Genomic DNA, 21,544 nt, shown 5'->3' with positions numbered 1-21,544 from the left:
ATATAAAATTTTTATTTCTAGAATAAAAATTTATTTGAAAACAGCACAAATTTCTATTTCCAAAATTTCGCTTCCGAAGACCTTTCTTTGAAAAACTCAAAGAGTCTCCCAATTTTCATAAACAACGTTAGGTTCTGTAGATAGCAGCAGCATCAAGGTCCTGATTTGCATCAACGTCACATTCTTTTCCAATATTGCCTTCTTCACATTCGCTTTTTCGGCCTTAATGCTCCATGTGAGGAGAATTCAGTGTGAGAACTTGCCGCCGGTGAGATTGGGGCGAATTTCCAATTGAAAATTCTCAAGCTCGTGCTGTTGAGTCCAAATGGCAATTTCGACTCCCTTTGCCCACGACATCCAAGAAGCTGCACTTGAGTTTCGAGCCTGGTGCCAAAGACGAGCGGCTTATTCAGCACCCTGTATCTGTCATTTGCTGGGACCGCACAACTTATAGTGCAAATAGCGCAACTTCAAGGCAACATCACGGTTTGCGAAGAAGCACCAAGAGAGTTCTAAACCTTCTGTGTTCGTATTAATTTTGTCTTAAATATTTTAATTTGGCAAATTTAGTCTTAAATTTTTTTGTATTTGGCCAGAAATTGCTGACATTAACACCAATCATTCTACGCGGCTCGGCTGGGGCTAGCATGGCCATTTTTGAATTTCAATTATACCAATTTAGCAGCGCCACGTGGCAGGATCCAAGAGTTTGAAAAAAAGAGCAAGCCCTTTTGAGCTGATTTACTGTAAATCTACATATCCAAGCCCTCTTGGTGCTCTGAAAAGGTCAGGAGATTCAAATCGGAGAATTGTTGGTTGGCGAAAGATTGTCAATCAGCTTGCTCTAGGTGAGACATGTTGCGGTTCCTATATTACTCGTCTAGCTGTACGAGACAGACCGAAAGCATGTGTTGTTGTCTATTCGTTTAGTTGGAGTTGCCGACACCAACATCTATAATCGTTTAAATTAGCGCAAGAAAAATAAGACTGGATGCAAATTCCTATTTGATTGCTTTAGATAAAGTTATTATTGATTGTTATCATTACGTTATTAAGCGTCCTCAAGCCCAACTCTCTCCCAACCCTACCACTGCCTTCTATGAAAATTCCTCTTGATAGTAATTAAATCAAGATATACACATGTAAAATAAGTAACCATATCTGATATTAAAAATGAACACGAAGCTTCTCGATAGATTCTAACCATTCATTCTAGGCAAATTTGATAAGCTTTCTAATCTATTGCCAGTCATTGCCAGTGACGGTGGGGCAGCGGCGGCGAGGGTTATTTATTGTCATGGTTCTTTTTTAAAAATTTTTTTTAGCTTTTTTTGTTAAATTTGTAAGCTTATTTTTCAATTTATTTTAAATAAAAAATTATTTTAAAAAAATTAGTTTATTTTGCTTTTCGAAAATATAATATAAATAAAAGTTGTATTAAAAAATCGAATTTGAACCAAAATGATGTCGCCTTAGCCACATCATTATCATGCAAAAGAGAGAAATATTAAAAAAAAAAAGGTCATTATTGAAATAGAAGGAGTTAACTGAAGGACTCGTTTACAACAAGTTAACAAATTTTAGGACTTGATTATACTTTTTTTATAAGTTTTAGGATTTAATTCCACTTTTATGACAAGTTTTAGGACCTATATCATTTTTTTTCTTTTTTGAATTCTTAGCTTTTTTAATTTTTTAATAATTAAATTTGTATTTTTCGATACTTTTTTTTTAGCTTCTTTTATTGATAATTGGACCTCCGGCAAGCCATGTTAGCTTCATATATAAAAGATTTAGTGCGAAAGCCCCCTGATTCTCCAACTGCAGCCTGCAGTTGCTGATAACAGGAAACCAAGTTATGACAATAACAATAATAATGAACAGATCTGGCGTCCAATCTGATGCGCATGGGGATAGAATCAAACCGACAATGTCGGACTTCTTAAACCACAAATCGTTGGACCCCTCTAGAAGAATTTGTTAGGAGTTATTGATATTAAATAGTAGGCCCTCTTCAAGAAGCCAACCCTACCCCAACCCTGCCACTTCCTTCGATGAGACTTCCTATTGATGGCAACAAAATGATCATGATAGACAAATATGCAATAGTCTGGCGGTGTTTAATTCATTTAGATTGCATACTAACGAGATAGTCGACCATTATTATCAAACTAGTTGAAGCCTCATGCCTTGCCCAGGCCTGAAGTTGATTTAATGAAATATTTGTTTGGGAGATATATGGTATGATTTTACGAGCGAGCAACCATATATTAATCGAACAATGTAACTTTCCCAGGAACATATGAGTAATTAGTTTAGTCTTTCTTCCTAAAATATGAAATATTTCATTTTGAATGTTGTTAAGTAGATGTTTACATTTTATTAGCAAAAATGTAGCATATTGTGGGATCTTGATCTTTCTAGACTTCCCACGATCTATACCTGGTAAGAGCTTGTGTCCAGATCAGTAATATTTTTTATATTCAATAGGACATTGTCCAATTGGTTTCGGGACCTGATTGAACAAAATTCCGTTTCGAGCAGGTTTATCTTTGGATCCAAGCCCTTCCGATGCTTTCCTTGGCGAAGATTGTCAATGAGCTTGCTTGAAGTGAGACATGTTACGTTTACTATATTACTCGTTCAGCTGTACGAGACGGACTGAAACTGAAAGCATGTGCTGTTGCTTATGGTGTCCGGCCGGAGTTGCTGGCACCAAGAAACATCTATAACCGTGTAAATTAGGGCAACAAAAGTAAAAGTGGATCCGAAATTCAAATGGGATGCATAGGGGTGCGGGACCTCGAATTCCTTAAACAATGAGGCCCCAATTAAGTTGTTAAGCGTGTGTTCAAGCCCAATTCTCTCCCAACCCTGCCACTTCTAAATAATCCGCAGGTGCTAAATTAACGTAGCGATAACAATCTAATATCTAACAACGAGGCAACAAATTATTATTATCAAACTAGTTGAAGTTAAGGGTGTCAAAATTACCCGGTCCGAACCGAACTCAATCAAACCCAAAAATATTGGCTCCTTTCGGTTCACATATTGAGAGAGAAAAAATTGGGTACCTAGACAATTTGGTTTGGTTTGGGTCGGTTCAAATCATATACCCAAAATGACCCGAACACACATTGAAGCTAAATAGGAAAAGAACCCTAAAAGTTCCCCTCCCGCCTTCCCTTGGCCCCTCCTTCTCCTTTCTCGTCCTTTCCGCTGCTCTCTCCCACCTTCACTAGCAAGTCCGCATCCTCCGTCGCCCTGTCCACCACGATTCATCGGAACTCCGTGGTCGACTGCCCCCTCCCCGGGTGTGAAGAAGATGCAGAGGGCTCGTCCCACCACGCCACTACGGGATAATTGTCCAAAAAGTCTGAAACCTATTACACAACAGCCAATTTAGTCCTAAATTTTTCGGTTGTGCCAATTTAGTGTTAAACATTTTGACAATTTGCTAATTTAGTCCTCCACATTTTGACAATCTATCAATTTAATCCTGAACTTTTTGATAATTTGTCAATATAGTCTTTTCTGCCAATATAGGTTTAAGATTAAAATGGCAAAATGTCAAAATATTTGAGGCTAAATTGAAACAAGTCAAAAAGTTAGGATCAAATTGATACAATTACAAGGTTTAGGACTAAGTTGGAAAATTTTAAAAAAAGTTAGGACTAAATTAATACAATTGAAAGGGTTAAAATTGATATGGCTGCAGTACAATAAGTTTAGTATTTTTTGGACAACTTCTCCTTCACGACTGCGACATTCCCACTGAGAATGACGGACTAGCACGTTTGAACGTTCCTCATCAATTCTCTCTTAGCCGCTACCCAAATGAAGCAGCACATTTAATGAGGCTCACCCAACTTTTTTTTTTCTTTTTTTGGGTCGAGAAAGACGCGGTTCATATATCAGAATATTCAAGATATACATATAACACTTTGGAGTCTCAAATAATTACCACATAAAGTAAAAACTTAAAAGCACATAATAAAGAATATTTTGCAACTTACAGCATACTCTCATCTGTCAAGAACACATCTGTCATAGTTATCATTCGACGGCCGATCACCAAATCCAATAATGAGCACACGCCGAGCTCTCCCACTCGCCCAACTTCAAGATGACGTTCTAAAGCTTTTTTTTTTTTTTTCTTGCTTTCTTTTTGAGGGGCAAATAACTTGTTTTTCCATGGAACACAAAATAAACTCGGTAATCTTTTAGTCTAAATGCTCCACTCAACGAGAATCTGGTGTCAGAAATTGATGCTGGTGGCTGTGGCGTTGTGTCCAAGTGATAATTTCTACTCCCACCTGCCAACTACCAAGAAAGAGAATCTACAATGGTTCTCTTGCTACTTGTCGTCTATTAAATCTTCTGGACAAAGCCATAAAAAAGCTGCACTTTGTAATCTTCGCCAAGGACAAGCTTCAACTTATTCAGCACTCTCTGTCCATCATTTGTTTATTGCGGCATTGCACATCTGATAGTGCGTGGAGTTGGCATTATGGTTGCATAAGAAATCCGGAAATCCGAGCAAGAACATGAGAACAGATGCAAACATTCGTCGACCTGTTGAGCACATAAAAGTTCTCATTACATCGCAAACCTGAGATAAAAGAGGTAAAATTGTCACTCCTGCATGACCCCCAACAACAGGAACATCAACTTCTCTAGGGTGAAGACCCAGTACTGCCTGCAAGAAACATAATAGATCAGAAATCTCATGAGATATTTAGCAAACATCTGCAACATTCTGGGAAAGGGACAAAGCTGTTGGCTTTCATGGCATTGTCTACAACCCGGTATCTTGTACAATTTTGCTGCATGAGAATTAGTACCAAGTATCTATGACAATAAACAACCTCATGATCATAAGAAGAGAACCAATAGCACCTTCGGAAACATAACAACAGTTACATGATTAATCGAAATTTCGATGAATAAATAAGTATTGACAACTAACGAATTCGCATAAATACCACCAAAAGCTATTAATAACCCTTGAAGAGTCTGTATACCTATAGTTCATAACCAACTTTATTGAACGCAAATCATCAACACGTCTTGTTTTTGAACGCTCGATGCAAAACAAGCCCTTGAACATATCATACCACTACTTGGCTGCGTAGAATCACGTAGGCAAACATCTCAATAATCGGATTTGGTAGTTGCCGCAATCCCCGCTCTTGTTTCATCAAATGCATGATGGATGACAAATTGGAAACGATTTTTTTTTTTTTTTTTTGTTGTTGGCAAAACCCAAACACTAAGGCATGCCATTCTTGAATCTGTTGCAAATTTGGTTGTCATTCCACTTGCAGGGCCGCTAAACTCTGAATTCTCGCCAACTCTTTCTTGGCCTTTATTCCAAGCAAGCTCTGCAGGTTAGCAAATAAAAAAGCCGGATATGAAAACTTCTGTTTCCCTTCGTTGTGATCAAAACGAACCTGAAAATTTCAATAAAGGCTATATTTGCCCACCTTTCGTAATAGTCCAATGAAAGTCGGAATCGCTTCGCCGGCTGAACGGCGTGCTCTGCAGGTTCTTCTAGCGGCGTCCAATCTGTCTCCAATGTGGTGAATGCCGATAGATCGGGCAACCTTTCCAAGGACATGCAACATCTGATCTCCACGTACTCCAAATTTTTCAACTCCTTTAAACCTTCCACTGCTCTCAACTTTGCACAACGTTTTATCTCGAGACGCCACAAATTTTTCAACTTCGACAGGTTAGGCAATTGTTCGATCACATCACACATGGCAAATTGCAGAAACTCCAGGGATTCCAATTCCCCCAAACCTGGAATCTCAGCCAGTTTGGGGAAGTGAATGAGCCGTAATATTTCTAGACTCTTCAAGCGCGACAGATCAGGCAAGCACAGCACCAGACATTCAGCAGGCGCAACCACTAGGCATTTCAAACTCGAGGGAAGCTCTGGCGCCAGACATTCAGCAGCTGTAACCGCTAGGCATTTCAAACTCGAGGGAAGCTCTGGCAACAGGAAAGCCGATAGCTTGCAATCTTAAGCATTTGGAGACTAGAGAAACCACTGATGTTTCTCGGCACTGTAGAGATTGGGCTCCCTTCCAAGTTCAAGATCCTCAGACGGGTCAGGCCCCACATTTCCCACGGAAATTCATCAATGAGATGCGGACAAAACGAGGCATTGAGCTCTTCGAGCGTCGCCACCCATCCGAGAGCACAAGGTATGGTGTGTATCTTTGTGTATGCCATCCTTAGTATTTTTAGTCTCTTCAGATTTCCAACGTAATGAGGGAGAAGGGAGATCCCCGAGGATTTTAAATCCAACTCGACCAATAATTCCATTTGCCCAATAGAGTCCGGAGGCTCAAGTAGATCCTTGCATCCAGAAAAACATAAATGCATGAAACTCGTTAACCTTCTGATGGAATCAGGGAGAACGGAGATCCCGGAAGTTTTAATTTCATACCTTCTAATGATTTTAGTTTCCCGATAAAGTTCGGAAGCTTATGTAGATTTTTGCATTCAGATAAAAGCAGATGCTTGAGATTCCTTAGCCTTCAAGGGAATTAGGGAGAACGGAGATCCCCAAGGCTTCTAAATCTAATCCGACCAATGATTCTAGTTTCCCAATTGAGACCGGAAGCTCACATAGATTCTTGCATTCAGCTAAAAGCAAATACTTGAGATTCTTTAACCTTCCAATGGAATCGGGGAGAACGGAGATCCCCGAGAATTCTAAATTCAAGCTGACCAATGATTTTAGTTCCCCATAGAGTCTGGAAACTCATGTAGATTCTTGCATTCAGATAATATTATGTGCTTGAAATTATTTAACCTTCCAATGGAATCGGGGAGAACGAAGATCCCCGAGAGTTCTAAATCCAACCCGGCCAATGATTCTAGTTCCCCAATAGAGTCCGGAAGCTTGTGTAGTTTCTTGCATTCAGATAAAAGCAAATGCTTGAGATTCTTTAGTCTTTCAATGGAATGAGGGAGAGCATAGATCCCAGTGAGTTTTAAATCCAAGTTGACTAATGATTCTAGTTCTCCGATGGAGTCCTGAAGCTCGTGTAGATTCTTGCATTCAGATAAAACCAAAAGCTTGAGATTCTTTAATCTTCCAATAGAATGAGGGACAGTGGAGATCCCCATTTTCTTTTAAATCCAAGTCGACCAATGATTCTAGTTCTCCGATAGAGTCTGGAAGCTCATATAGCTTGTTGCAATCCGATAAAAGCAAACACTTGAGATTCTTTAATTTTCCAATGGAATCGGGGAGAAGGGAGATCCCCCATAATTTTAATTCCAACTTGATCAATGATTCTAGCTCTCTAATAGAGTCCAGAAGCTCGTGTAGATTTTTGGAAAAAACCAAAACCAAATGTGTGAGATTCAACCTTCCAATAGAGCGAGGAAGTTGGATGATACCAGGATGCGATAAAATTGTAAACTTCGTCAAAGATTTTAGATTGCCCATGGTCTCGGGAAGCTTGAACAAATCACCAAACGAGGGCATGATAATCTCTGACAAGCATTCTAGAGAACCGATTTCTTCGGGCAACCTTTCGAGGTATGTGCATCCATAGATATTCAAAGTACTTAGTTGTTTTAGCTTACCAATTGAGCTATCAATCGTAGACAAATTCTCACACCCATTGAGAATCAATTTCTCCAACTTGCCTAACTCCGACAAATCGGGTGTTTTGGTTAACTCATAACATTTCGACAAATCTAGAATTTCAACCTTTTCGCCATCTGCAGTGGAAAAACAGTGCAGATTACATGCCAGCAAAAAGTGCTAAGACTATGAAAGTCAATTGATACAATTTTAAGCAAACATGAGTGAGATGTGTTGGTACCTTGATTTGCCTCCATCCACCCCAATTGTGAGTGATCTTGCTCCCCGAAAGGTTGAGCACGACCAAATTCTCCATGTGAAGATTGGTCGCTGAAATATCCTGTGGGCAATCATGCCAAGAAAGCCATCTCAGATTAGGAAGAAGATCTTTGAAGTCGCCTACGAAATTCAGTCTTTCCCCTCCAAGGAACCTCAGCTTTGGCCAACAGGCCATTTCTTCAGGTGTAAAATCATGACTAATACCCAAACTGAGTGCTCCTTTTTCCTGCCAGCAGCAGCAGAGAATAAAAATTAGTGTGCAACACAGGAAGTTAAAACCTAATGCAAGTAGGCAATAGTATGAGTAGTTCTTCTTCGACCCCAAACTAATTAAATCAAATGGATGTTGTAGCAAAATAATCACTGTTCTTCTAAACTTGAAAATAAGACGAACCAAGCATGTTTAAAATGTGTTCATTCCTCTGCCGTTTCACAGACTAAACACCTTTTTAAGGAAACAAAGAGCTCATTTTCATTCTCATCGAAACCAAGAAACGAAGAATTTCAACTAACCAAACGGAGCATTGGCTTTCTTCCACTTGGGTAAGCCATGAAAACATATACTTTTGTTGTTTATATATTAGAAAACAAAGCAGGCCATAAACCGATATTTTCGATTAAAGTAACATGACCGGAGATTTTGCTGGATTCATTGTATCTTCTACTCTTAATAACTCTCACCTCGGTGCCCCTCAGTATGTCTAGAGTATTCTCATCAATCCGCACCCAACGGCACTTTGCAACATCTTCAAGGATTTTTTTCATGACCATGTATCTTCCTAGATCTCGAACTTCATCATCCATCCACAAACAATTGTGGTTATCGATCTTTATCAATGACATGAGGAGAAGAACATCAATCGCACTGCGTGAAGAATATCCGGTACTACGCCACATGTAATCCACATAAGTCTTATCCTCCCCTATGCAAAAACATGCTATATCTAGGAATATGACTTTTTCTATATCATCCAATTTCTTGATACTTATCATCGATGTGTTTCGGACTTGCCTATGCGGGACTTTCTTCAAGTCCTCCGATGTCTCATCCCACTACGATCTGACCGTATTGGCAAAAAGAGAACCGACAACTTCCAAAGTCAAAGGAAGCCTTCCTATGCTTGAAATGACTCTTTTTGAGAAATTATGCCAACCTTCTATAGGAGTATCGCTTTTAAAGACATGCTTGTTGAAGAGCCGAATCGCTCGATCTGTGGACATCTACATCACCAAGTAGGTCAAGTAATTGCTAGGTGGAAGCCTTCCTATGCTTGAAACGACTCTTTTTGAGAAATTATGCCAACCTTCTATACTAGTATCGCTTTTAAAGACATGCTTGCTAAAGAGCCGAATCGCTCGATCTGTGGACATCTACATCACCAAGTAGGTCAAGTAATTGCTAGGTGGCGGTTGGTTGTCCTTATCCAGTATTATGCTTTTGTCCTGACTGTAATAATGATCCTACTTCCAGAACCAAACCAATCATATCTCCCTGCAAGATACTTAAGTTGCCTCTACTCGTCCACATTATCGATAACAAGTAGAACTTTCTTGCTGCCAAGTCCTCTTCTTATGTGATTGATCCTGTCGTTGGGGTCACGGATTCCTTCAGCAAAAGTTGAGCCCAATGTGTCGAATAACAATTTCTTTTGCACGTCTAAAAGACCTTGTCGTGGGACATCATCAAGGAAACTACTGAAATTGAATTTAGACCGGAATCGGTTGAAGATTACGATAGCAAGAGTTGATTTACCAGTACCACCCATTCTATGAATTACAAGGAATCGTACATGGTCGTTAGAGTCAACATCCAACATTTTCTCTATATGTTTTAAATCATCTGTTTCAACTAGATGATCAAGAAGAGATCCGTTCTTCCCCTTCAGCTTAAGTAGAAGCTCTCGCACAATCAATTTTATAAGTTCCCCGTACCTGCCATACAGCGATGGTGAATGAATTCATACTGAGAAAATAATAACAATGTACTATTCCTACTTTCAAGCGTGTGCGGTTCGAACAACATAAACTAAATATATAAAGACCAATTTACAAACGGTGGCAGTTTTTCAAAAACAATTTAAACATAACAATCCAAAGTTACCAACGTCCACATCTAATGAAGCTGCCTCCAGATCTTGAAGAGACGTAAAAGAACGGCGAGGAGCCAAGCTTAAGAGCTAATTAAAAGTAATAAGTCTTGGACAGATTTTATTAAAAGTAATAACTCAGAAAGAGTTGTGGAGAACTTACCCTTTTCCTTGCCAGCTTCCAGCCTACTCTAGTTGGAACCTCCACAAGAGCAGCTTCCCAACGCTTGACCTCATTGCAGTCATACCTCTCCTCATGCTTAGACAGGGCGTTTCTGTACAATTCGGTTTTGAGCTTCACATCATCCGGCTCCACGTCAAAGAAAATGGGGAGGATCTCTTTCTTCCCGTCGGACTTTGAAGTGCAATCTACTATATACACAACCTCACAGAGACACCATGGACTAGAAGCGAAGCCCTTAGAGAAGATGGGGATATAGATTTGAGTGTTGTCAAGGGCTCGCAAAAGGTTTCCACCAATCTCCGGACCTACTCGGAGCTCTTCATTGTCTTTGAACACGTGAATTCCTTTCTCCACCATTTCACTATGGAGACAACTAGTGACGTTATCCCGAGTATCCGGTCCTCTAAAACTCAGGAACACCTCAAACTCCATTCCTGAAGTATTGGTCGTCGGTGTCATCGCACGTGAGTAGCGAGACTTGAGACAGTGACTGAGTCGAGGTCAAAAGAGACGAGATGCGACAATGACCGAGTCCTAGATCTGAGAATGAGAACTAGGAAGTGTTGCAAATTTACGACATTGTAGGGTTTAGTTGTCGGAGAATCATTATTTTTATGGATGTGAGTTGTGCTCTTCAGGGGCGTGCAATTTGCTGATGCCCAAGTACGAAAAGGGAACAAAAGAAGTCCCTTGTGGTTAGTAGTTACTTTCATTGTTGTAAAGGAATTTTACTTGAACTTTCGCAAGTCAAAAGGAAAAATACACGTCCTTACACTTGTGGGCAAACACTGAAGTCGGTAGTCTTTTACACTGAATGCTCCACGTAAGAAGAACTTGGTGTGAAAATTTGCTGCCGGTGATTAGGGACAATCACCGGAGGGGCATCTCCAAGTGAAAATTCTCAAACTTGTGCTTCTGCGTCCACATGATAAGTTCAACTCTCCCTCTGCCCACTACCCAAGAAGAGCCTCTTTAATGGCTCTCTTCGCTCATCTGTCCCTTAAAATCTTCTAAACAAAGCCGTAAGAAGATGCACTTTGAGTCTCTTAAAACTTCAAGCCCAGTGCCAAAGGCGAGCTTCAGCTTATTTGGCACTCTCTGTCTATCGTTTGCTTATAGCGGCATTGCACAATTGAAGTTGCACTTGGAGGCGACACCACAGCTGCATAAGAAAGTCGAAAATGCGGGCAAACATGAAGACGAGCAAGATGGACATAGAACTATAATATACAAACATCCGCCCACCTTGTTATTACACAAATTACCATTCCAGTACATTACATTCAAGAAAAGAAAAGAAACTCGTGTTTTTGCCACGTCAGCTATGCAGAATAAACTTCGATATCTTCCTAGCTCTGAACCACTTATTCCCTAGAACTAATTCTGAGTGTAAAATAACCAGAAACTATGAAGAGGCCATCCCTTTCGCTCGGAAAAGAAACATCTTTAAACCGCTCACTTCTTGATAAATGAAACGCCCTTCTGAATACTCTCCGCTAACTCTTTCTTTGCCTTTTCCAAGCCAACTCTACAGGTTAACAAACAAAGGCCGAGATTAGAAAACTTCATCTTCTTTCGATGTGTAATCATAGCCGACCTAAAAATCTCACGATTATTAAAATTCCAGACCTTTCGTACTCATTCAGCGGGCCAAGGGGAAGAACCTCCTCAGCCCCAGTACGACCGAGGCGCACTTTGGATGCAAAGAACGGAAGCTCAGTCACCTGAAAATTGGGGACAACGATTAAAAGACAATCATTTGTCGTTTCAGTTTGAAATAGAGAGAAGGTTAAAAAAAAAAAAAAAGGGGATGGCCGTAAGTTTTTTCGAGGCACCAAACCTGGGAAGAAACAAATGCACACTCGACAATGCCAGCGTCACCCCTCATCCCACGCAGGCATGCATCGGCGAACTTCACAGCAGCATATGCCTGCATATTCCATTTTCACATTGTTTGAACAAGCGAATAGAGTCCACATATCAAATAGCCATCAGATTTCCTGTTCATGAAAGAGATCAGAGTACATCTCAAGGGCCAATTAAAAGGACTGACCATTGAGAGGGTTGCTGAGCCAGCTCCAGCTTTAGCCTGAAAGTGGTCAAACCACACACGTACACATTTCAGTTAGCTCCACGACACAAAGGAAGGAAGCAGAGAACTGAAAACTAAGACATCATGTTAATTTCAGTTTGGGGAAATATACAGAAAAAATCCAGTTTCAAGTAGAAATTGAAAATCACACTAAGAAAATCTGATCTATTTAACAATTCTGTCATTGCATGACTTCTCCACCACTTATCATCAAAATGCAAGTCATTCTCCCAGCAGTAACAACAAAAGATGTATGGAGCTGTGTTTGTACATTCTTTATGTTACCTTCCTATGTTTCCCTTAAAGAGGACCAGACAAAATAATGAGAAACTAAGATATTCTCCACAACTGCTTGCTTCTGCCTATAGCCATAGACAAAATAATCACCTTATAAATACTTCCACACGCTACGTGTCCCATTAATTCCAACAGATAATAACAATCTTATTTTCATCACAGTGTATTGGCAAAGGCTTCACGCCATAGAGTTAACTTAAAAAAGACATGCCCACATGGACCTAAGATGTGATTCTTGCGAAAATCTCATCCTTCTCCTAAAGTAAGTTCTCCAAGAGTACATCTTCGAAAGAGCTTGTAATTTAAAGAAATTAGGGACTCTAAGCATGCAGTCCTGTGTCGGTAAACAAAATGCTTGCTTGTAACAGTGTACTACTTAGGCGGCCACAGTAGTCCAGAGCTTGTCACAAACCCTTAACAAAGAGCATACTAGAACAGCTAAAGCACTATCTTACAACCTGAAAACCCAAAAATGAAAAGACTAACAGAATGGGATATGACAGCAACACCACCTAATTGATGTCCAAATTCATAACACCTTGAAATTTATTTACCTCGACAACTTCTGTCCCGCCATTTTGGATGCGTGATGTCAGGTAATCAATTTCTTGAGGAGTGAAAGAACAAGGTGGTTTAACCTACAAATTTCAAAATGCCAACTGACATTTAGCATTCTACAGTAAAGCGAAATATCAGACAGCATCCCTGTCGATCACATAAAAGTTCTTATTAAAAAGAATACATCACAAACCTGAGATAAAAGTGGTAAAATCGTCACTCCGGCATGGCCCCCAACAACTGGAACATCGACTTCTCTAGGGTCAAGACCCAGTACTTCTGCCTGCAAGAAACATAATAGATCAGAAATCTAATGAGATATTCTGGCAAACAACTGCAATATTCTGGGAAAGGGACAAAGCTGTTGACTTTCATGGCATTGTCTAAAACTGGTATCTTGTACAATTTTGCTGCATGAGCACTAGGACAAAGTATCTATGACAACACACAACGTCATGATCATGAGAAGAGAACCAATAACACTTACTAAAACACAACAACAGTTACATGATTACTTCACCCAAACCAATCAAATACATGGGGCATCTGGACTCTATTGCTAGACTTGCAAATAGCCTAGTTTTATTAACTTCACTTCTACACCATGCACCTGATCCCATACATGAGGCATCAGCCTATCTAATAAAATACCAGGTGCACTAATCTGTCTTCTCGCAAGCCAGGAAAAGGTTAGATGCCCTTGGAGCAAGTTATTAATTGCAGGTATGCTAGATTTATCGTTTTAGACAAAAGAGTGTGCTAAACAAGGTGAACTACAATTCTAACTTTGCAGGCTCATACAAAGTGATAACCCGATACTCTGAACTCTACAAAGATACTTCATGCTCCTAGAAAGTATCAGCAGGACAATTGAAGCAGGAGTGGTACCTACCACAAAAGTATTTGCTCTAACTACATCAAGCATGGTCACACCCAACAGTCTCTTTGGATCATAAGTGCCAGTTCTCTTGAAAACTTCAGCTGCAATGGGAACTGTGGAGTTAACAGGGTTGCTAATCAGGTTGACGATAGCTTTCGGGCAAGATTTGGCAATTCCTTCACAAAGGGTTCTGACGATTCCAGCATTTATGTTGAACAGGTCATCTCTTGTCATTCCCGGTTTCCTAGGAACTCCAGCAGGGATGATGACAAGGTCCATTCCTGCAAGGGCTTCCTCCAATTGTTGCTGTCCCAGAAATCCGCGGACCTGATTATAGAAACAACAAATTAGTCTGATGTATTAAATGACCCATGTAAAATAATGATATCGAGCTCACTCATCTGAAAAGGTAATACAAACAATATCCCCACGAAACGGTCAAAAACATCAATTTCCATCTTCATTTACAGATCAACACTTCTGTTCATCCTAATTTCAGCAAATAGCAAGCGAGTTTTCGATGGGAGGGGAAACTCACCACGGCACCGGTGTCCATGTGGCTGATATCAGCGGTGACACCAGGAGTATTCACAACATCATACAAATGAAGAACAGAGACGAGCGGATTGATCTTCATCAGCAATGCCAGAGGCTGCCCAATCCCTCCAGATGCTCCCAGGATCGCGACTTTAAATCCCGGCGCTCCACCCTTTGCCCGGCAATTGGCTCGCCTTAAGCCCGGGCTCTCCTCCATCTAAGAATCGACCACAATGCACAGTCACTCCTTTTAAGCTCTTCAAATAAGAAACAAAGCCTCATAATCTACGTACACATGGATAAGAAAGCATCACCAGCTTCGGTAATCGCAGCGCACAATTCAATTAAAGTTTCGCGTAACCTTTCAAGAAACTAACAACTACCCATTTCAATTAAGTGATTCTTGAGTAACAGAGACCCTCGTCAATCAACAAACTACGGCGAATCCCGTGCCATCACCGAGAAGGTGAGAGAATAAAGAGAAAAAGGGCATGACCCATAATCAAGGAAGAGCTCAATGTCAATGGAGATACCTGGAAATTAGGTGGGTGAAGGTGAGCAGAGATTCTTGCGATGCGTTGGTTGGCTTCGGAAGTGGGCTGCATCCTGAATTCCACTTGGAGGGACTCGCTAGTGGCAAAGGGCAAAGCTTAGGTATAGTAACGAGAGAGAGAGAGAGAGCGCTAAGGAATCGAATAAATACAAGAACAAGAAGCAGAGGCTGAGATTGGGATTGAGAATTGAAGATGAAGATGACGCGAGGGAGAGAGTGGGTCGAAGGATTGGGAAGTGTGGAAGAAAAGAAAAGGCGAAAGATCAAATCTTATCCCCTGCTAACAACGATAATGGTTGTGGCCTTCGATGCACTTCGCTCCTCTGCCTCTCCTTTGACTATCCGATTCCTCCACCGTCTCCTTCTTCCCTTCTTTGTTTGCTTCTCTTCCGCTTCTTTTTTTCTCTTTCTTGGTTATATCTTCGATAATTTGGCTGTCGGTTTTCCGCGGTGCAGTGCTCGTGGAGGTCCATGACCAATCTCAAATCTTTTTTAATCGTAATTAATATCACAAAAATTCCAAACTGATATTTCATTTATCCAAATTAATTTTACTCCAGCCTTAAGGTTTGTCTCGGAGAAAATCTCAACTATATTTGCTCCAATTTTGTGAACCGAGTAAATGTGTTACTAATACCAATTTATGAATTTCGGTAACACCAAAATTTAATTTAGAATAAATGTGATATGGATGTAGCAGTTTGACATAAGTGGTGTGATGCCGAAAAAGCAAATGGAAATTGGCTAAACAGGAGAATTGGAATTGATAATGAGGAACAATATGTTCTCTCGGATGCGATTATCAAATCGATAGAATAATATCAAAAAGTCTGCCGTCTTCGAAATCCTAAAACACCCTTTTATATGGTGTTAACCCTAATTACATTAAGGAACATAAAATTACGAAAACGCCACTGAAACTATGAAAAACGTTCAAAAACCCATGAAGACGACTCCAAAATGCTAAAAAACGCTATTCGTCACGGCATAGCCGTGTGTTTCGATCAACGGCCCATGTCCATACAATAGGCCAAATTTCAACTCATTCCGAGTTCGCGAGCCCTAAGTGCATCATCCTCCCTCGCTAGGAAAAGATTCGCCCTCGAATCTGCTTCGTCTTCATCAATATCGGTCTCCTCGGGTTCCTCCTCGTCTGCATGGTAAGGTGACAAATCTGCTACATTAAAAGTCCCGGATACATTGTACCTACCCGGCAATTCAATCTTATAAGCATTATCATTAATTTGCTCAAGAACTCTGAATGGTCCATCGGCTCTAGGTTGCAATTTGCCAAACCTATTAGCCGGAAAACGCTCTTTTCTGAGGTGAATCCATACTAGATCACCCGTTTTGAAGACGACTCTCTTCCCGCGTCGATCCACCCGCTACTTATACTTCATGTTTTGCTTGTTGATCCGGTTATGAATCTGCGAATGTAGCTCTTTGATCCGCTTTGCATGTTCATCTGCGTCTGACCCGAACTATTTGTGAACCGGCAATGGCATGAGATCTAGAGGAGTAATTGGATTCCGTCCATAGACTATCTCGAAAGGACTCTTACTTGTAGTGCGATTACGTGATCCGTTGTAAGCAAACTCCGCTCGAGGTAACACCAAGTCCCATTGCCGCGGACTATCCCCAACCAAATTGCGCAGAAGGTTCCCCAAGCTTCGATTTACAACTTCGGTCCGCCCATCGATGCGGGGATGGTGAGAGGAACTAAATTGCAATTTGGTTCCCATGTGCCTCCAAAGAGTGCGCCAAAAATGACTCACAAACTTCACGTCACGATCGGAAGTTATGGATTTGGGAATTCCGTGTAACTTAACAACCTCCCGCAAGAACAATCGAGCAACCTGTGAAGCATCAAATGTTTTGTTACAGGGAATAAAGTGCGCCATCTTCGAAAATCTATCGACAACCACCATTATGGAATCTTTGTTCCCCTGTGTTCGTGGCAATCCCAAAACGAAATCAAGGCCGACATCCTCCCATGGCGCAACTGGGACGGGTAGAGGCATATATAAACCAGCATTGATACTTCTGGTTTTTGCCAAATGACATATTCTGCATCTCTATACAAACCGAGCCACATCACGTTCCATACGGGGCCAATAAAAGTGCTCACACAGCAAGGCCATCGTCTTATCCACCCCAAAGTGCCCAGCTAGGCCTCCCGCATGATTCTCGGTAATAATGGATTCCCTCAAAGAACACCGAGGGATACATGCGACTGTTGCCCTTGAAGAGAAAACCCTCCTCAATCAAAAGCTCTGCGAAAAGGTCCTGTTCGCACTTCATCCAAATATCTCCAAAATAGGGATCATCAACATACAAATCTTTAAATGACTCGAAGCCCAGAACTCTCACCTGCATTGTAGACAAGAAAGAATGTCTTACGCTCATTGCATCTGCTACCTTATTCAACGCTCCCGCTTTATGTTTAATGGCAAAACCGAAAACCCGAAGAAACTCCACCCACTTTGCATGCCTAGCATTCGGTTTATGCTGCCCATTGATGTACTTCAAGGCCTCATGATCCGAATATAGAATGAATTCCTTTGAAATAAGGTAGTGCCTCCAATGCTCCAAGCTCCTCACTATGGCGTAAAATTCTTTGTCATAAGTCGAATACTTTCTCTTCGCGTCGTTCAACTTCTCACCGAAGAACGCCACGGGTTTATTCTTCCGGCTTAGGACACCCCCAACACCAACGCCCGAGGCATCACAATGCACTTCAAAAACCTCGGTAAAATCTGGAAGCACTAAAATTGGAGCTTCGATCACCCTTTTCTTTAATAACTAAAATGCAGCATCCGCCTCTTTGGTTCACACAAATCTGCTTCCCTTCGGACAATCCTTAAGAGGGGCAATAATGGTGCTGAAATCCCGAATAAACCTCCGATAAAAGGACGCTAACACGTGAAAACTGCGTACCTCATGAATATTTTTCGGAGTTTCCCAAGTCGTAATGGCCTCGATCTTAACTGGATCCATCTGAATGCCTTCCTTCGATATAATATAACCCAAAAAAGTCACTTCATCGGCTAAAAAGTGACACTTCTTGGTGTTGGCATACAATTTCTGTTCTCTCAAGACCTCAAATACTTTTCTCAAGTGTTACAAGTGTTGCTCAATCGAAGCACTATAAACCAAAATATCATCAAAATAAGTAACAACGAATTGGCCAATAAAAGGACGAAAAACCTGATTCATCGGCCTCATGAAAGTGCTCGGCGCGTTAGACAATCCGAAAGGCATCACCATCCACTCATACGGACCATCTATAGTCTTAAACGCCGTTTTCCACTCATCCCCAGGTCGCATCCTAATCCGATGATATCCACTTCTCAAGTCTATCTTCGAAAAGATAGTCACCCCATGCAACCGATCAATCAAATCATCAAACCGTGGGATAGGAAATCGATACTTGATTGTGATTTTGTTAACGACTCTGCTATCTATGCACATTCTCCACGACCCATCTTTCTTAGGAACCAATAAAGCCGGCCTTGCACAAGGACTCATGCTCTCTCGGACTGCTCCTTTCTCTAACGGCTCTTGCACTTGCCTCTGCAGCTCCTCATGTTCCTTAGGACTCATCCCGTAAGCTGCTTTATTAGGAATAACAGCTCCCGGAATAAAATCAATACAATGTTGAATGTCTCTCATGGGCGGTAACCCGGGTGGCATCTCTCCCGGCACGACATCAGCAAACTCCTCAAGCAAAGGTAGAACTTGAGTGGGAATTTCAGGACTATCAAAATTCTGCTCCATCACCACAATGGCAAAAAGTTCGGGCGCGTTCACTGCCTCTTCCTGGAACTTTGACCTGGACAACAAATTATTCTTCACCTCCTTTCTCAAATCTGAAGGACCTAGGGTAATAGTTAGACCGTCCTTCTTGAAGGTGTAGGTATTCTTGAAGCTATCATGCTGTGTCTTCCTGTCGAACCGCCACAGTCTTCCCAACAGAATATGATAAGCGTCCATCGGGACTACATCACACCACATCTCATCAGAATACCTTTTCCCAATCGAAAATTGCACAAGACACCTCTTGCTCACCTTTACTTCGTTCCCTTTCCTAAGCCACGACGGTTTGTATGGTTGAGGGTGATCTTCTGTTTTCAGCCCCAACTTCTCCACCATAGTAGTGGACACCACATTCTCGCAGCTCCCTCCGTCTATTATCATGCTACATACTTTTCCCCCACTAGTGCACTTAGTATGAAAGATATTATGCCTAAGCCACAATTCATCTTCCGCCATAGCAGCATTCAAAATTCTTCTAACAACTAGTGACTCACCGGAATCAGCATAGATAATGTCATCCCGATCTAGATCTGCATCCTCTTGTCCTTCATCGGCTTCGTCATAAACTGGATCTTCATCAACGGTTGGATTATCAACCAGCGTTACAATCAGTCGGTTCGGACAATCAGCAGCAAAATGCCCGAGTCCTTGGCACTTGAAACATCGCTTGGCTATAGCTCCTCCCCTGTTAATTCCAGCACTCATAGGTCTAATACTGTTGTAAATGGACAACATCAGAAATTTCATACCGCAGCCACGCTAAATATCGAGCAATTGTTTGCTCCTCTTCCTCGACCACATCACAACGTATCCGCAATCGATCGAACTCCTCGGTATACTGCTCGATTGTTAAATCTCGTTGCTTAACATTGTGATACTCAATAAATGCCTCCCGCCTATAATGAGTAGGTAAAAAAAAATTTTGCAACAATTTCTTCATCTTATCCCAACGATTCACTTTTGATTTCCCCTCTTTAGCTCGCTGCCTTTTCACATGCTCCCACCATATCAAGGCATGCTTTCGTAGCCTAATAGCCACTAATTTTACTTTACGCTCTTCGATCGGATCCTTAATATCAAAGATCCTCTCTACCGTATGTAACCAATCAATAAACTCATCGGGATGAGCTTTACCTTGAAATTCAGGAATCTCGATCTTCATCCCGAAATTACGAGAAGAGGGATGATTTCCGAGTCGTACTCCTCGATTCCGTCCCTGGTTCGAAACCCCGAAAGGGTTGACATCCTCCTCTTCATCATCGGTTTGATCCTCGAGTTCCGCTCCTTCTTCGGATTGAACGTCCAATCTCGCCTCCGCATGTTGTCGCTCCAAATCCTGGATTCGCCTTCTCTGTTCTTCAATCTCTACGTCTCGTTGGTCTCTTAGACGCGGTTGTTCATCCGCTCGAGGAACGAGTCCACGTCCCCGACCACCACGAGCCCGCCGTCCACGACCACCACAATTCCGTTCAGCCATTAGTCCAAGGCAACCTGTGCTCCGATACCAATTGATGCCGAAACGCAAACGGAAATTGGCTAAACAGGAGAATTGGAATTGATAATGAGGAATAATATGTTCTCTCGGATGCGATTATCAAATCGATAGAATAATATCAAAAAGTCTGCCGTCTTCGAAACCCTAAAATACCCTTTTATATGGTGTTAACCCTAATTACATTAAGGAACATAAAATTACGAAAACGCCACTGAAACTATGAAAAACGTTCAAAAACCCATAAAGACAACTACGAAACGCTAAAAAACGCTATTCGTCACGGCATAGCCGTGTGTTTCGATCAACGGCCCATGTCCATACAGCCGACCAAATTTCAGCCCATTCCGAGTTCGCGAGCCCTAAGTGCATCATGGTGTACCAATTTGAGATTTTAGATTGTATTAATCTCTTTTTTCGAATGTTGATGAAGAGGCCAGATATCTTTACAGCATTGTATTAACCCACCCCCCTTTTCGTTGATGTTGTAGAACCTCGCCTCACTGTCGCCGCCAGCGGAGTCGTCGTGGCGCCGCGTCTAAGCCAATCCACCTTGCAGACCATGGACAAGCAAAGCCAATCCCACCTCGTGCTTAGGCGCCTTCTAGTTTCGCAAGCCAAGTTTAATGTGTGTTTAAGGTGCCTTCTAGTTTGGTTGTTGATTCATGATATCCGAGTGACAATGTTGGCAGAAACGGTGGAAGGAACACGAGGGATTGTTCCCATGGAACATCTTGGATGAACAATGGACGACCGTTCTCATCGGGACCACCATAGCTCAAATCCGCCAACTTAGTTAGGTTTTAGAGATTCGAGACCCGTTTCTGGATCTTGAATCGGAGGTCAGGCTTATAAAGCTTGTGGAAAGCTTAGGCAATACTTCGAGTTTGCTGCAACGCCGTAAATTTCAATTTCTCTAGGTGAGAAAGTAGTTCGATCATCAGCGGAACATTTCTAATAGGGGTAACTTGCAAGTGAAGGACTCCGAAAGTGATAACTTCCAAATGCTCTCTGGGTTTCCCCTTTCAGATGCAGGCTATCCCTGCCATGTAGCTCTTCTGGCTATTCTAATTGTGACAATACTCCCCAGTAGCTCCCTTATCCAAGAATTCGAAATCTTGATGACTTTTAATCTAGTTAGGTCTCCAATAGATTTAGGT

General features: G+C 41.4%; 3 protein-coding genes across 4 annotated transcripts in view; all 3 read right to left on the bottom strand.

Annotated features, from left to right (window-relative positions):
- The window catches only part of LOC115747019 (disease resistance protein RPV1-like), a 51,139-nt gene extending 42,040 nt beyond the window's left edge, over positions 1-9,099 (bottom strand). Inside the window, exons 1-2 of the mRNA XM_048276830.1 lie at positions 8,570-9,099; positions 7,851-8,114 (exon numbers count right to left, since the gene is read on the bottom strand). Of these exons, the coding sequence (XP_048132787.1) occupies positions 7,851-8,114; positions 8,570-8,881 (576 nt within the window). The 5' untranslated portion in view covers positions 8,882-9,099. The remainder of the gene's footprint in view (positions 1-7,850; positions 8,115-8,569) is intronic.
- A 208-nt stretch (positions 9,100-9,307) lies between these two features.
- Positions 9,308-10,613, bottom strand: LOC115747017 (disease resistance protein L6-like). The gene is made up of 2 exons (XM_030683041.2): positions 10,139-10,613; positions 9,308-9,820 (listed from the first exon to the last, which is right to left on the bottom strand). Exons 1-2 carry the CDS (start codon positions 10,589-10,591, stop codon positions 9,776-9,778), a joined length of 498 nt encoding a protein of 165 aa, XP_030538901.1. The 5' UTR covers positions 10,592-10,613; the 3' UTR covers positions 9,308-9,775.
- Positions 10,614-11,368: 755 nt separating this feature from the next.
- LOC115747016 (malate dehydrogenase, glyoxysomal) lies at positions 11,369-15,458 on the bottom strand. 2 transcript variants are annotated; one of them, XM_030683038.2, is made up of 9 exons: positions 15,057-15,456; positions 14,525-14,740; positions 13,999-14,313; positions 13,300-13,389; positions 13,103-13,186; positions 12,213-12,248; positions 12,000-12,089; positions 11,789-11,883; positions 11,369-11,687 (listed from the first exon to the last, which is right to left on the bottom strand). In XM_030683038.2, the coding sequence occupies exons 1-9, from the start codon at positions 15,126-15,128 to the stop codon at positions 11,615-11,617; spliced, it is 1,071 nt and encodes a 356-aa protein (XP_030538898.1). In that variant the 5' UTR covers positions 15,129-15,456; the 3' UTR covers positions 11,369-11,614. The 2 variants fall into 2 exon arrangements, with proteins under 2 accessions (XP_030538898.1, XP_048141220.1); XM_048285263.1 differs by lacking the exon at positions 13,103-13,186 and having other exon boundaries at positions 15,057-15,458.
- Positions 15,459-21,544: the final 6,086 nt, after the last annotated feature.

The sequence above is a fragment of the Rhodamnia argentea genome, chromosome 1 (genome assembly GCF_020921035.1).
Source record: "Rhodamnia argentea isolate NSW1041297 chromosome 1, ASM2092103v1, whole genome shotgun sequence".
In the NCBI taxonomy this organism is placed as follows: domain Eukaryota; kingdom Viridiplantae; phylum Streptophyta; class Magnoliopsida; order Myrtales; family Myrtaceae; genus Rhodamnia; species Rhodamnia argentea.
This window is presented reverse-complemented; position numbering and strand designations above follow the sequence as displayed.

What these genes read in the sequence shown, in the direction of transcription:
- LOC115747017 (XM_030683041.2), bottom strand. Translation starts at nt 10,591, where the DNA reads ATGGAGTTTGAGGTGTTCCTGAGTTTTAGAGGACCGGATACTCGGGAT. An exon ending in GGAAGCTGGCAAGGAAAAGG is followed by an intron (nt 9,821 to 10,138) that starts GTAAGTTCTCCA and finishes GCTGTATGGCAG; the next exon opens with GTACGGGGAACTTATAAAAT.
- LOC115747016 (XM_030683038.2), bottom strand. Translation starts at nt 15,128, where the DNA reads ATGCAGCCCACTTCCGAAGCCAACCAACGCATCGCAAGAATCTCTGCT. An exon ending in ACATGGACACCGGTGCCGTG is followed by an intron (nt 14,314 to 14,524) that starts GTGAGTTTCCCC and finishes TTCTATAATCAG; the next exon opens with GTCCGCGGATTTCTGGGACA. An exon ending in TTTTACCACTTTTATCTCAG is followed by an intron (nt 13,187 to 13,299) that starts GTTTGTGATGTA and finishes TGAAATTTGTAG; the next exon opens with GTTAAACCACCTTGTTCTTT.